The 12663-nt window shown below is 52.6% G+C and overlaps 1 protein-coding gene across 1 annotated transcript; it reads right to left on the bottom strand.

Annotated features, from left to right (window-relative positions):
* Positions 1-617: 617 nt before the first annotated feature.
* RTN4RL1 (reticulon 4 receptor like 1) lies at positions 618-11939 on the bottom strand. Its single transcript, XM_086624877.1, is given in 3 exon segments — positions 618-754; positions 757-2060; positions 11854-11939. Coding segments are annotated over 3 exon segments (1527 nt in total).
* Between the last annotated feature and the right edge of the window lie 724 nt (positions 11940-12663).

Raw genomic sequence — 12663 nt, 5'->3', positions numbered from 1 at the left:
AGCAGGCAAGCCCTGTTCTGCTGTAGTGCCTGAGATATTCAGGGGTTTGAGATTGTCTTCTAAGAGGTTCCCAGCCAACTTCGGCCTCTGGGTTTGGAGCCAAAAAGGGCTAAAACGTGGGAGAACCAATATCCTTATTACATCGGTCTCGGTGTCCTTGCACTCGCTTTCAGAGAAACAGTGTAGGCTTAATCGGTGATCGTTTTTACAGCAATTACGTTCCTTTCGGTGATCGGAGGGGTCGTTCAGAGCGCTCACGAATCAACGGGATTTCACAAGAGCGTGGATCCAGTCCAGTTGTCCGGTTGTCGTCTCCGACGAATTGGCAACCGTCCCTGTTATCTGGGTTTTGGTAAGGTTGGCTTATTTGTTGTAGGTGCTCGATTTAGGCTGTTTTGTGACAAGATGTGATAATGCCTTTTAATCCGCTCCCGCTGCGTTCGGCACAGTCCGCGTTGGCAGCCCGGCCGGGCACGGAGAGACCATCAGATGCCGAGACAACGTTCTTCCCTTCGCCAGGCCAACGCTCGCCACGTACAAAAAAAGAAGAAGAAAAGAAACTCTGGTCCTTTGTAGATCGGTGGCAGTACAGATTCGCTCCGTCCGCAGCCGGGGGCTCAGCGGATGACGGCCGCTAACACCATCAGGAAAACCAGGAGCGATGCCCTGAGCCCCGCGCAGCCGGCTGCCTGCTGGACCCCGCTGGGGGGGCGGATGGGCGTCCGCCGGGTGCACTTACCCTTGCGTTGGGGGGGAGCGTTGGCATCGCCCCAAAACTGAATTTGTGCTGATAATCAGGCACATAGTCTGGAACCTCCTGCCCGTTTTTCCGCGGCCCCAAGGATACCGGTTTAGAGGTTCGGTTACGGCTTTTGTGGCTGGTGCAGTTCTTGCCGGGTTTGCGGTAGCCCGGCCGGGAGCCGGGGGGGGCGGCGGGCTGGCTGCTGTGCAAACTGTTCTCGGCCCCTCTCTCGTTCCCCTTCTCCTTGGAGGAGTGGTGAGGGTGGTGGGTTTTGGAGGCTCCTCTGTCCGCTGTGGAGAAAGTATGTGTTTTCATCTGATGGAGCGACTCGGACCCCGAACAGTTCCTAAAGTCTTCCACTCTTAGCACCTTGAGGTCCTTGCCATGCATCTGCTCCGGGGACTCACAGATGACGCTGGAGCTGGAGCCTCTGAACCTGTGCAGCCATTCCCAGAGCGAACGGGCTTTGCAGTCGCAGCTCCATGGGTTCCCATTCAGCCTGAGAAATTCCAAGGCTCCCAGGTGGGCCAGGCAGTCCCCCTGCAGCTCCGAGAGGCTGTTATTGAACAGGAAAAGGGTGGTCAATCTTCGGAGGTCGTGAAAAGCCCGCCTGTGAATCCACTGCAGCTGATTTTGATGGATGAGCAGCCGATCCAGGTTTATTAGTCCCCTGAATGTGTTCTGATGGAGGCTCCAGAGCTTGTTTCCATGGAGAAAAAGATGGCTGAGGTTAACCAAGTCAACAAAAATATCGTCCTGAAGGAACTCGATGTGGTTGTCTTGCAGGTAAAGGTATTGCAGGTTGTGGAGGCCACCAAATATCCCGCTGGGGAGGGAGCTCAGCCCGCACTTGTACAGATACAAGGCATGGAGTTTCACCAGCCCTTGGAAAGTGTCTGCAGCTAAAGCCCTTAAGTAGCGGTTGTCCCCCAGGTCCAGCTCTTCCAGGTTGACGAACCCGTCGAAGGTGTTGGGGTCGATGAAGGTGATGTTGTTGGAGTAGATCCAGAGGGTGACCATGGAGGGGCTGAAGTGGCCCCGCAGCAGCAAAGTGATCTGGTTGTTCTGGAGGAAGATCCTCTCGCTGTCCTCGGGGATGCCCTCGGGGATGGTGACGAAGTTGTGAGCCTGGCAGCTGACGGTCATCGGCGACGGGTAGCACACGCAGTCGGTGGGGCAGCCCAGGGTGCCAGGAACCTTCAGCCCCAGCAGCACCAGCAGCAGCTCCGCAAACCCCCCTGTGCAGAGAAGAGGGGACAGCAGCGTCAGCAGGGACTCGGGCACCCAACCCCACACCCACCCAGCGCTGCCGTGAGGACTATTCCGGGTGAAAAACGCCCCCGATTAACTCAGCCCTCCTCTCTACTCATGAATTACCCACGCGGCCGCGGTGAGTGGGCTCACCGCCCACGCTAGCTTCAACGTGATGTATGGAGCGCTCCTGCCTCCGCCGGGCAGGCGGGTGCTCTCCCAGCCCCAGCCGGGCAGGAGAAACTTTCTCAGGGGGTGGAATTCGTGCTGGGGTACGAACGGGCAGGCAGCAAAGCCCGTTGCCTGCAGACAGGCAGCACGGTCGGGGGAAATGCCATCGTGCAAAGGTGTGAGAGCAAACGGAGGAGCTGCAAACCCTTGTAGGTGCTCACCCCTCCTTAACACATCTCTTCAATCACCAATGCTTATGTGCCAGAGAGGAAAAGGTACAGAGCTTTAGTAATTCCCAGCAAATCCCTAAAAATGACACGTGCGCAGCACGTCTGCACGGCACGCCCAGCTCCCTGAAAGGCACGGACCCATCCCCGCCGTCTCTTTTTACTACAGTCGTTCGGCACCACCATCCGCCCCAAAAACCCACTGATCTGCAGGAAAATATGTTGTCGGCAGTTGGTGAGCTGAAAGCTCCGGTTGGAAGTGGGATGCTCAGACATATTTTGAAATGGATGTCCTGTGGCAAAGCATATTGCATCCTCTAATGCTACAGTATGTGCTCGTGACCGGGGCTTTCTCGCTGGAGAGAAGACGCGGTGAGCGAAGCAGTCATCACCCCCCTCCCTCTGCTCAGCTCTCGGAGCACCGGTTTCACCGCCCTGTTCCCAACTCACTCCCACTCCTCGCACCAGGCTCGCTTTCAGGCTATTCCTTCTACATCGAGTGGCTTTTCAGACTCAGTGCACCAGACTTGTCGTTTCTCATTCAGTTTTTTCCTCCTAGATTTGGCTTTTTCCTCTTTAACGCGCAAAATTTGCTCATGTCTAATGAATTCTGCCTCTGGACTCTATGGGGGGAAGGAGTAAAATGGGAGCAGCGTACGGCTGCTGGTGCCGTCCTGCCCACGAGTCCTCGCCTCGCGCTCGGCTCGTAATAATCTGAAAAATGAGAGTGGAAGTGGAGTTCATTTCTAATTACTCCACGTCGTTATCACCAGCTAGTCCATGAGACCGGACCCCTTGGGCTTTTACAGTCCCTCTTTTCAGCGCCTACAGCTGAATACAAGTGGGAGGCAAAAAAGTCCTCACTGTTTCCGTATTAATTGTGTTTGAAATATAATTCCGTGGTTACAGTTGCCTTTTGCCTGGTACGGAGATCTATTACCGTATAGTTAACAGCAGGTGACCCGTCCATCTGGACCCATCGTTTCAACGCAAAGTTGTCACATTTTTAGATAAACTGGGTTATTCAGACTCTCCATAAATCACCAGTAAGAGGCAGCCACCTCTGACGGGGCTGTTAATAGAAAAAAAAAATAAAATCACATCGCTAGCCAAAGCGTTGGACCAAGCCTTGGCTGCGATGAGAAGAGGGGGAACTTCTTCCAGGCGCTGCCCTTCAGAAATTAGGCACTGGCTACCAGGAGAGATGTCTCATTCCTGCGCTGCTGCCAGAAAAGGGGCTGTAAGTCGGGAACGTTTAATTTGTGACAACTCCTACGGCTGTGTAGGAAAAGGAACGTTCTCCAAGTCACTGCCGTACCGTTTTGGCTTTGCTGTCGTGCCTTTGCGTTGAGAGAGGGGCCGTGCTGGTGGGAGCGTCGTGCCGGCACTGACTACTGAGCGCTCCCTGCCAAAACGGGAGCCCTTGCTGCAACTCGCCGTGCAAGCACAGCCTGGGAAACAGCGGTATCCTGACGGCATTGCCATCATCCCAGTGCCAGGTAACGATGGTAGAGATAAAGCTACGTTCCACCGGGTTTTTCACCCGTGGATGTGCGTCGCCAAGGTGGGATGGCTTCATGTTCCCTGTCTTACCTTGGCCACGCTGAAGTACGAAGCCTTCTGGAGGTCTTATGTTTATCAGGAAAATCCTGCCAGGCACAAGCACTGTGACGATCTCCCACATGCGGAGTCTGTTATTGCAAATACCAAATCACAAGGGTTTGAATCAATAAACCATCTCCCAGCTATAAGCAGCAGGTTGGAAGATTACATACTGCTTCCAAACAACAGTTTTACGCGCTCTTCCATGACACGACAGTTGCCAGGCTAACGGGATTACTGATGGGAGGCGGAGCAGGGCAGGGATCTCGCGCATACACAATTTCATGTATAGGGATGGCGATGACAGGCGGCCGTTAGCATCGCGCCGCGATGGACGAAGGCAGCCTGGGTCTCCCTGGAGCACAGCCAAGGTGGAGGCTCCTGCCGAAAGGGAGCACGGTGTTTAATGGCTCCCTGCTCGCAGGGATAACTCCTAAGGTAAAGGTCAGAGAGAACTGAGTCCATCTCTTTAATTAACAGGCGTTTGTGAGTTAACGGCTGGAGGTCCTACGGAGAGGGAGATGGGACTCCCGCCGTCGTGGATGGTGGTGGGGACAGTCTGGGGTGTTACTGGTTCTCAGCTTCCCAAGGGTAGGATGGTAGGAAGAAAAGGCAGGGATGTCTTTCTATCTACGTGCTGCAACTCAGGGGGTAAAGAGAATGGGGAAACAGAAGAAGGACAGATGCTTGGAAAAAATAATAATTAGATGGGCAGGACTTGGAAAGAGGAAACCTATAGACTCCCCAGTGGATGCACTCAAGGCCCATGGTCTCATAAAGGACGCTCTCCCTCCACGTGCACAAAACCTGCCTAGTGCTGCGAGAAGCTGCACCTGGGATGCCCTGGGCTTGGTCACAGTTTAGACCCAGGTACAAGACCCTCAGAAAACAAAGACTCTGTGGTCTCGGAGCCACGAAGCTCCTGAGGCTGTTAACACCAGAGTCGCCACGGCCAGCAGCCTGGCCCCACCGCAACGAGACAGCCGGCAGTGCTCAGGTCTCGCCAGGTTTCCCAGGCTGGGAAGCACTGTGGGAGCTTCCCGCAAGGTCCCAGCCCAGCTGCCAGGGAGTTAGACCCTGCCTAACTCATTGAACTCGTTATTGCCGATGCAGCCCTTTCGACTTCATCTTGTAAAGGTTGCGAGGCAGGTGGAGGGTCACCAGCACGTGTGTCGGAGCTCACCGGGGAGGGAGAGCTTCAAAAGCAGCGTGGAAAAATCCAGCAGAAACCTGCTGGAGAAGTGAATGAGAACAAAGCCCGGCTGACACGGATAAAACCAGCGAGGGGGTGTTTATCTCCTGGCTTTGTCCCACCAATGCGCTGCATCACCCCGGCTTCTGCTCGCCGTGTCCTTCTGCCACCTCCTGCTTCTGAGGTTTCAGTGATTGGAATGAATTCGTCCGATCGTCCAAACCATTTCCTATGTAGCATCTCTCTAATTGGGCATTAATTAGGCATCAGTTAATGAACGCTTGAAATAATTTATCTTTGGATGCGTCCAGTTTGCAGTCTTACTTTTAACAGCAGTAGACTCATTATTAGATTAACATCATTATAAATGTTCTCCATTACCTGCTTGTTTCCATTGTCTTAGCCTTATTACTGAGAGTGAAAATCACTCCTCCCACATGCATTATTGATGAGTAAGGACTTTCTATATGTAGCACGGGATTAATTGTTATACAGCGTAATGCATTTAGCGTGAAGCCTCAATTTGTGCAGGAGCTGAAAGCGGCCAGAAGAATGCAGACACCCGGAGCCAGCGTGTTCGGCCAGACACAGCACATCCCGCTCCAGCCCAGACCTGGTTCCTCCCGGGCTGGTGCCAGCGCAGGAAGAAATAAATAAATAAATAAATAAAAAAGCTGGTTTGATACCCAGGATCGAGGGGGAATGTTCGAAGGGCCGGAGCAATTCTCTGCCGCCGCGGCGGGGACGCCGGCCTCGGCTCTGCTCGGCAGGCAGCCTGTCCCCATGGCACTGCTCGATCCTGAGAGCAGGGGGTACCTGTGCTGGCAGTTTTCTTGCATTTTAAGTCTTTTCATGCTTTATGGTATCTCGGAGCAAGGCACAGCCTTGGTTTATTTAGGGAGACGTTAACGCTGCTTATTTTCATTAAGAGTCTTGGGCTCGAGGGCAAGAAATCACTTAGGACAAGAGTAGATGCTTCACCCCAGGGGGATGCACCTGCAGAGCCCCCCGAAAAGCAGCCCTGCCACGAGCCCTCGCCACCCCCTGCCCGTTCCCTCTTTGCCAGCTGCTTTGCTCACATGGACACTCACCTCTCCACCCTGACCAGCTATATGGGTCATGGCCCATCTAATTCTCCGGCAGCATCCGGTCTCGAGGACGGAGCAGGTTGCTTCTCATTCAAATCTCTCCTAAACCACCATCTGCTTTGGGAGACCCATCTTAGCTCATGTCTACATGCAACTTGACTGCCTGCTTACTGTGTCCATTACCGGTGCTGCTCAAGCTGTTAGATTTATAAGCTCTTTAGAGCAAAGCCCTCGTCTTCTGGTTCCTGATTTATGTATCTTTACTGCCATAAAACACTATGTACGGCTACTACATAATATAAATAATAATACTTAACCAGAGCAAGATACAAGTGGGGACAAAACATCTGGCTTCTGCTTACAGCTGGGATTATCAAAAGGCAGAAGCTCACTCATCACTCACCCTCTTCCGAGGCCAAATTCACACCTGGTGTAACACCACCACCTCGCTGTCAAGAGCTCCAGAGAGGGGGTTTGGAACGAGATGATCTTTGAGAACCCTTCCAACCCAAACCATTCTATGATTCTATGATTTTCCTGCCCCATTCACACCCCGGATCTATCAAAGGATGCTTTCCAAATCCACTCCAAGTGAGCTGGGGCACAAAGATGCAACTATGACCCCCTGGGGGAAAATATACTTTGAAACTTGGGAACTAACTCAGGATGGGACGTTTGCGCTGCCATAGACAGCAACGGTCGCTTGGGGAGGAAAAGAGGCCTCAAATATTCACAATTCTCACCCGCCGAGCGCAGGGCGGCGAAAGGCAAGGCCAGAGCAGCGACGGCAACTGGGCGCGAGCCGAGAGCGAAACTTCAGATCTGGGACAGTTCGACTAAGTGGTTCCAGGGGGGTTTTTCCCCTCTTTTTTTTTTCCCCCTTTTTTTTTTTCACAACACAGAGGATAAAATCAACGAGCCTGTCTTGACTGTCACAAAGACCGAATTCCCCAGCGAGCAGCAGCTTGCTTTCAGCCTCTCTGCAAAGCCCTTGAGGTGCTGCCCCGCAGTCCAAGCATCCTCGGGGGGTCTGCTCCCTGCAGCATCAGCTGCAGCTCCCAGCACCAGGACACGGCATGGGGCTTTTCCTGCTGCACGAGCTGCCTTTCAGGCAGAGTGGCAACCACCCATCCAAATTCATCTTTTTTTTAGTTTTTTTTTATTATTTTTTTTTTTACAAGCAGTGTCATAAATAACTGACAGATCCCAGCTGTTTGGAGTTATGGTTTCTGATGGAGTGACAGCTGCTCCCAATCCCCCAGTCATCACCCCGGCAGTTCTGGAACATTTCAGCAACATAAAAATCATTGGAGATAATTTCGGTTTTGCATAATTTGGTTAGGCAAGCTGTGATTTAATGGCAATTATGACCTCCGAGGCAGAAGATGAGCTCGGAGGCTACCAGCTTCACACGACTTTCGCTCGGGGTGCAGCGGCAGGGATGTTCCAGGGAGAAGATACTACAAGAAAAAAAAAATCCTTCTCCAGCAGCTGGAAATTGCGTTTCTTCGCTGGCAAAGGGAAAGACTGTTCCCAGAGGAAGAAGCACACAAGGAAATTTGGAAGGAATATTGCTAAGGAAAGCTGTGGGAAGAGGCTGGTGCCAAAAGACACATCGGGAGTTAACTTTTAAAGAAAAGCCAGGAAAAGGCTTTAGCCTGGGGAGTGCTGCAGCCCCTACAAACCCTTCTGTAGCACCAGTATCTCATGTGTTAACTAATATAAACCTCCTCTTGTCACCCTGACCCCACTTTGGTAGCCCCAATGTTAAAAAGCAAATCCTCCTCACGTGGCTGGGATGGGAGAGGCAGCCGGCACTGGGAATGGGCCATGCCCTTTGCAGGCAGCTGCCTGCTTTGTGGGCACTGCCTGATGCTCTTCTCTCTTACAGAGTTTCTCTTGCTCCGGGCTGTGTTGCCTTCTCTCCTGGGAGCTTCCCAGCCATCCCGGAACCTCCAGGTTTGCGTTTCTCCAGCGGTGACCGACTGGAGCAAACCCTCAGTCAGCCAGGCTGCACCAGGAGGATGGCTGAGGATGAAGAACCGTGCTCAGGAGCTCTGAGGACATCACGGTGCTTCTGGCTGGGGGCTTCAAAAGGAGCAAAATGCTGCTTAGTAGCAGAAGCAGCTTTTGTCTGGAGCTGAGAAGGTCTGATTCCCCCCGCTTCCATCACCGCTGTCAGCCAGCCTGGAGTTTGGTTTGCTGTGAGCTACGGCTCAGGGCAGAGCCCTGGGGTCAGCAGCACCCCAAAACCAAGTCCTTTAGGACATCGCAGGTTCATTTCACATTTGCTGACCCAGTATCTGGAGTTATTCACCTTCCTCCACCAAAGTCAAGGCCAAGGTCACCTGGAAGTTTCTGGATGGTGGTCATTAACTCCTATTGCAGTTTGAAACCAGACCATAAATTTCATAGTGTAATAATGTAAAAATCAATAACTCTGTTTGAAACAATAGCTTTGTCTTCCATTTCAGCCGGCTCTGATATCTCCCCACGGACCGCGTCCCTCTGAATCATACAAACAGAGAGAGGAGCGATGGGTGGTGGGGCGGCTGCTCTCCCGCCAGGTGCCCGGCCCCTCTGTCGTTACAGATTCAATTAGTTAATTTATTCGTCTTTTGCAGTTAAACTCGAGGATGATTTAAAAGGAGAGGAGAAAAAAAAAAAGGAGCCTTTTATTCTCAGTCTCTTTGACATCCTGTCCGACACGGCGTCCCTGAGGCTTTCCATGCGAGGGATGCTCGAGCCCCCACTGCCCATCGCAGCCAAAACCCAAAATGCTCCTGGAAAGATGCAGCACCAACTTGCACAAGAGAAAAAAAATTAAAGTCCACTCTTTTCCAGCTCTGGCTTTCCGGGCAAGGGAGGTCTGGCTTCCTTTGCTTGCTTATTTTTCGTTGTTTGCTGTAGCACCGACTCAAACTACACATCGAAAGGCAGGATTGTCTTCACATGTTGGTGGATGTGTGATCCTCAAAAACAAATTAGCACCGATTCACTTCTATATAGAGTGCAGTCATCAGGGAATCACTCCTGAATTCACAGCGAAGGAAAGTAATAATGCTTCCAGCACGCTAATCCTCTCCGAGAGCAGCCCCTGAACTCTCTCCCGGTGCTGGAGGCACCACTGGAAATTACAATTGCACTGAAAAAATAATAAATAAATACAAAAATTGGCAGGGTTTGTGCTGGTCTGGAGGATTTGTACCCTAATGTGGAAGTCCCTGTTTAATTAGCACTCCTCTCTGTGTCTGCATCTCCTCCTCCCGCTGCTCGAGCTAAAGAAAAAGCGGGAAAAAAAAAGGAGGCCAAGAGTGGAAGTGGCTGTGGGATTGGAAGCTCAGCTATAGAAACTTGTTTAATTTAAATGCTTGTTTCAGGACTAACACACACAGAAACAGAGAGAGTGTAAAGTGTGTTTTCCCCGTGTAATCTGCTCTGCTTAACCTCCGTTTGCAGCGCGCCTTCCACCGCAGCGGTGCCCTCGGCGTACGGCTGCAGTCGGATGCTGCCGGTCCCACGGCTGCAGGCACGGGGCACAAATCTGGTACTCAGAGCCTAAAAGTCAGCATCTGGGGGGAGATTATCTAAATCAAAGGCTGGGCTGCTGCTTGCATGGGGTGGGAGGGAGAGAAGAAGAGAAGAGAAGAGAAGAGAAGAGAAGAGAAGAGAAGAGAAGAGAAGAGAAGAGAAGAGAAGAGAAGAGAAGAGAAGAGAAGAGAAGAGAAGAGAAGAGAAGAGAAGAGAAGAGAAGAGAAGAGAAGAGAAGAGAAGAGAAGAGAAGAGAAGAGAAGAGAAGAGAAGAGAAGAGAAGAGAAGAGAAGAGAAGAGAAGAGAGGAGAAGAGAGGAGAAAATATTTCTGTTGGAGGAGACCTACAATGACCATCTAGCCCCTGACCAATTCAGCACTGACCAAAAGTTAAAACAAATTATTAAGGGCATTGTCCAAATGCCTCTTAAACACTGACAGGCTGGGGGCATCAACCACTGCTCTAGGAAGCCTTTTCCAGTGTTTGACCACCCTCTTGGTACAGAAATGCTTCCTAATGTCCCATCTAAACATCCCCTGCTGCAGCTTTGAACCATTTCCACGTGTCCTATCACTGGATACTGGGGAGAAAAGATCATCTTCTTTTCCTGACTCTCCTTTCCCTGCTGCTAGAAGATTTATTGTGCCCCTGCATTTCATTCCATCACACATGATGGACCGGCATCTCAAAAGCCACTGGGAACTTCCCAGAGCGGAGGCACGCTGGAGGGAAACAGCACGTCTGGCTTCACAGATGGATGAGTCCAGTCCTTGAGTCCTGCCACGGCTGGACACCAGGATGCTCCTGCTCCTCTGGGAGGGGATGATGTGGCCCAGGGGACACAGATATTGCAGGATTTCAGGCACAGCCTGGGGCTTCACTGGCTCCTGGCACTGCCATCCTGACCCCCAGCAGAAACCAGGCATCCTCTGCTGGTCCCCAGCACAGGATGGGGCTCTGGTGGGACGTGCCAGCAGCCTGGGGTGAAGCCAGGGAATTGGCAAAGGACAGAGAGATCTTGTGGTCCTTGAGAAGGGACTAATGATTCCAATTGCCCCCAGGAGAGAGAAATACAGGAGGATGACTTGAGCTTAGTGGATTGTCTGAGGGTCTCAGGGGATCATCAGATACTTCCACTCCCTTTTTGTCCTGAGGTGACAAGTTTTCCTTCCCATTCACAGAAATGCAAAGTAGTTCATTCACAGCAGTAATAAGGACGGTGTCCTTTGTAAAACAGCTGGCACCCTCCGAGGTGCTCTACAGCCAAACAATCGCAGATGAAACGACAGAACCCACCCCAGACACCACCAGCCAGATCGGTATCAAATGCCGAAGGAGCTTGTGCAGCGATCGCGGATTCACCAGCTCATTTCCCTGCCAGCGCCTGGCTCCGACCTACAGAGAGTTTTCTTTAGGAATCAGAAATACAGCCAGAACAGAGCAAATGTGAGATGGATGAACAAAGTGACAGCTGCCTGGGCTCTCAGTGCACGCTCGGCTGCCCGGCCGGCCCACGTCCACAGGAGATGCAAAAACCAGAGGCTGCAGAAAACCAAGGGATGCGCTGGATGGACCTTTACCTGGATGGAGCAGGGAGCAGCTGGCGGCCCGAAACAGGGAGGCGAAGGGCCCTTCTGCAGTGTTTTTATGCCAGCGTAGCTAATAGGGAGAGCATTAGCTCTACAAACGTGTAATCCTGCCGAGGTCCCGACCCCAGCAGTGTCCTGTGCCACTGAGATCCACAAGCCAATTACGTGCCGTGCCGTGTAGGCTCCCTTTCATCCCTTTTCAGCCTTTCTGCATTTCAGATTTACTGGATGTCCTTGTGTTTGGTGGAGAAGAGGGCAAATTGGAGCCTGTCATGTACCTTCTTCCCCATTCAGCGGCACATCATTCTGCCTGCAGCAGGGGGGAAGGAGACTGACGGGCCGGCATCAAAGCCGCTGGCTCTGTCACATTTTTCTTCCCACAAAGAAATAATAATAATAAAAAAAAAAGCAATGGTGTCATTTGGAGCCCAGCCTGCGTCCTCAGGTCTCTCTCCCACACCTGAAATGGGCAGTAGCACCTTTCTCCAGGCCCTCGCTCTCCGCTCGGGGTGGGTACGTGATGCTACAAACCCTCCGAGTGACCATCCCTACGGGTTGGCAGCTGAGCGAGCGCCACAGATGCTGGCAAAACCCTGTTCCCGGTGGGGATGTGTGCCGGCACGCTGGGTCGTGAGCGCTGGCTGCCTTTCAGAGACCTCTCCTGTGCTTTGCGCTGAACTTTTTTACCGGCTTGTGAAAAGCACAGCGATAAAAGCAGAGTGGTGGGAATAGCTGCGCTCTGCCGCTCCTCCGAGCATCATCCGGGGTCTCGCCGGGCCCGCGTGGGGCCGTTAGGAGCTTTAATGAGCCGGTGGGGAGATGCCACGTGCCCAGTTAGATGTCGGGTGTCGTTATGCTCCCATGCGGCTCTCAGGGTGCAGGGGGATGGGGGCAAGCTGAGGACTTGGAGGGGGGGGTCACCACTCATGGAGCACCAACACTTCGCCGAGCCCCTGGAATCTGCACGGTTGGACAGCAGGACTGGTGGGGAGCTGGGAATTAACGCGTGAGCAATGAACGTGGTCGGGACACGGCACTTGGCTAATATCCTGCTTTGTCTGGCTCTGATGCTGGCAATTCATCCCAAAATATCCCCCTGCCCCACCCCCGCATCCCCCAGGAGCGGACTTTGTGGAGATGCTGCTCATCCCCCAGCGCCACGCGAGTACCTGCATTAAAAGCTTAATAAAAATGGCTCGTTAAGGGGACGTGTTGCCATCACTGGTGGCTTGTGAGCTCGCTGCCCATCTCTGTGCCTTGAACGCAGCAA

This window comes from Tauraco erythrolophus, chromosome 21, assembly GCF_009769465.1.
Source record: "Tauraco erythrolophus isolate bTauEry1 chromosome 21, bTauEry1.pri, whole genome shotgun sequence".
In the NCBI taxonomy this organism is placed as follows: Eukaryota; Metazoa; Chordata; class Aves; order Musophagiformes; family Musophagidae; genus Tauraco; species Tauraco erythrolophus.
This window is presented reverse-complemented; position numbering and strand designations above follow the sequence as displayed.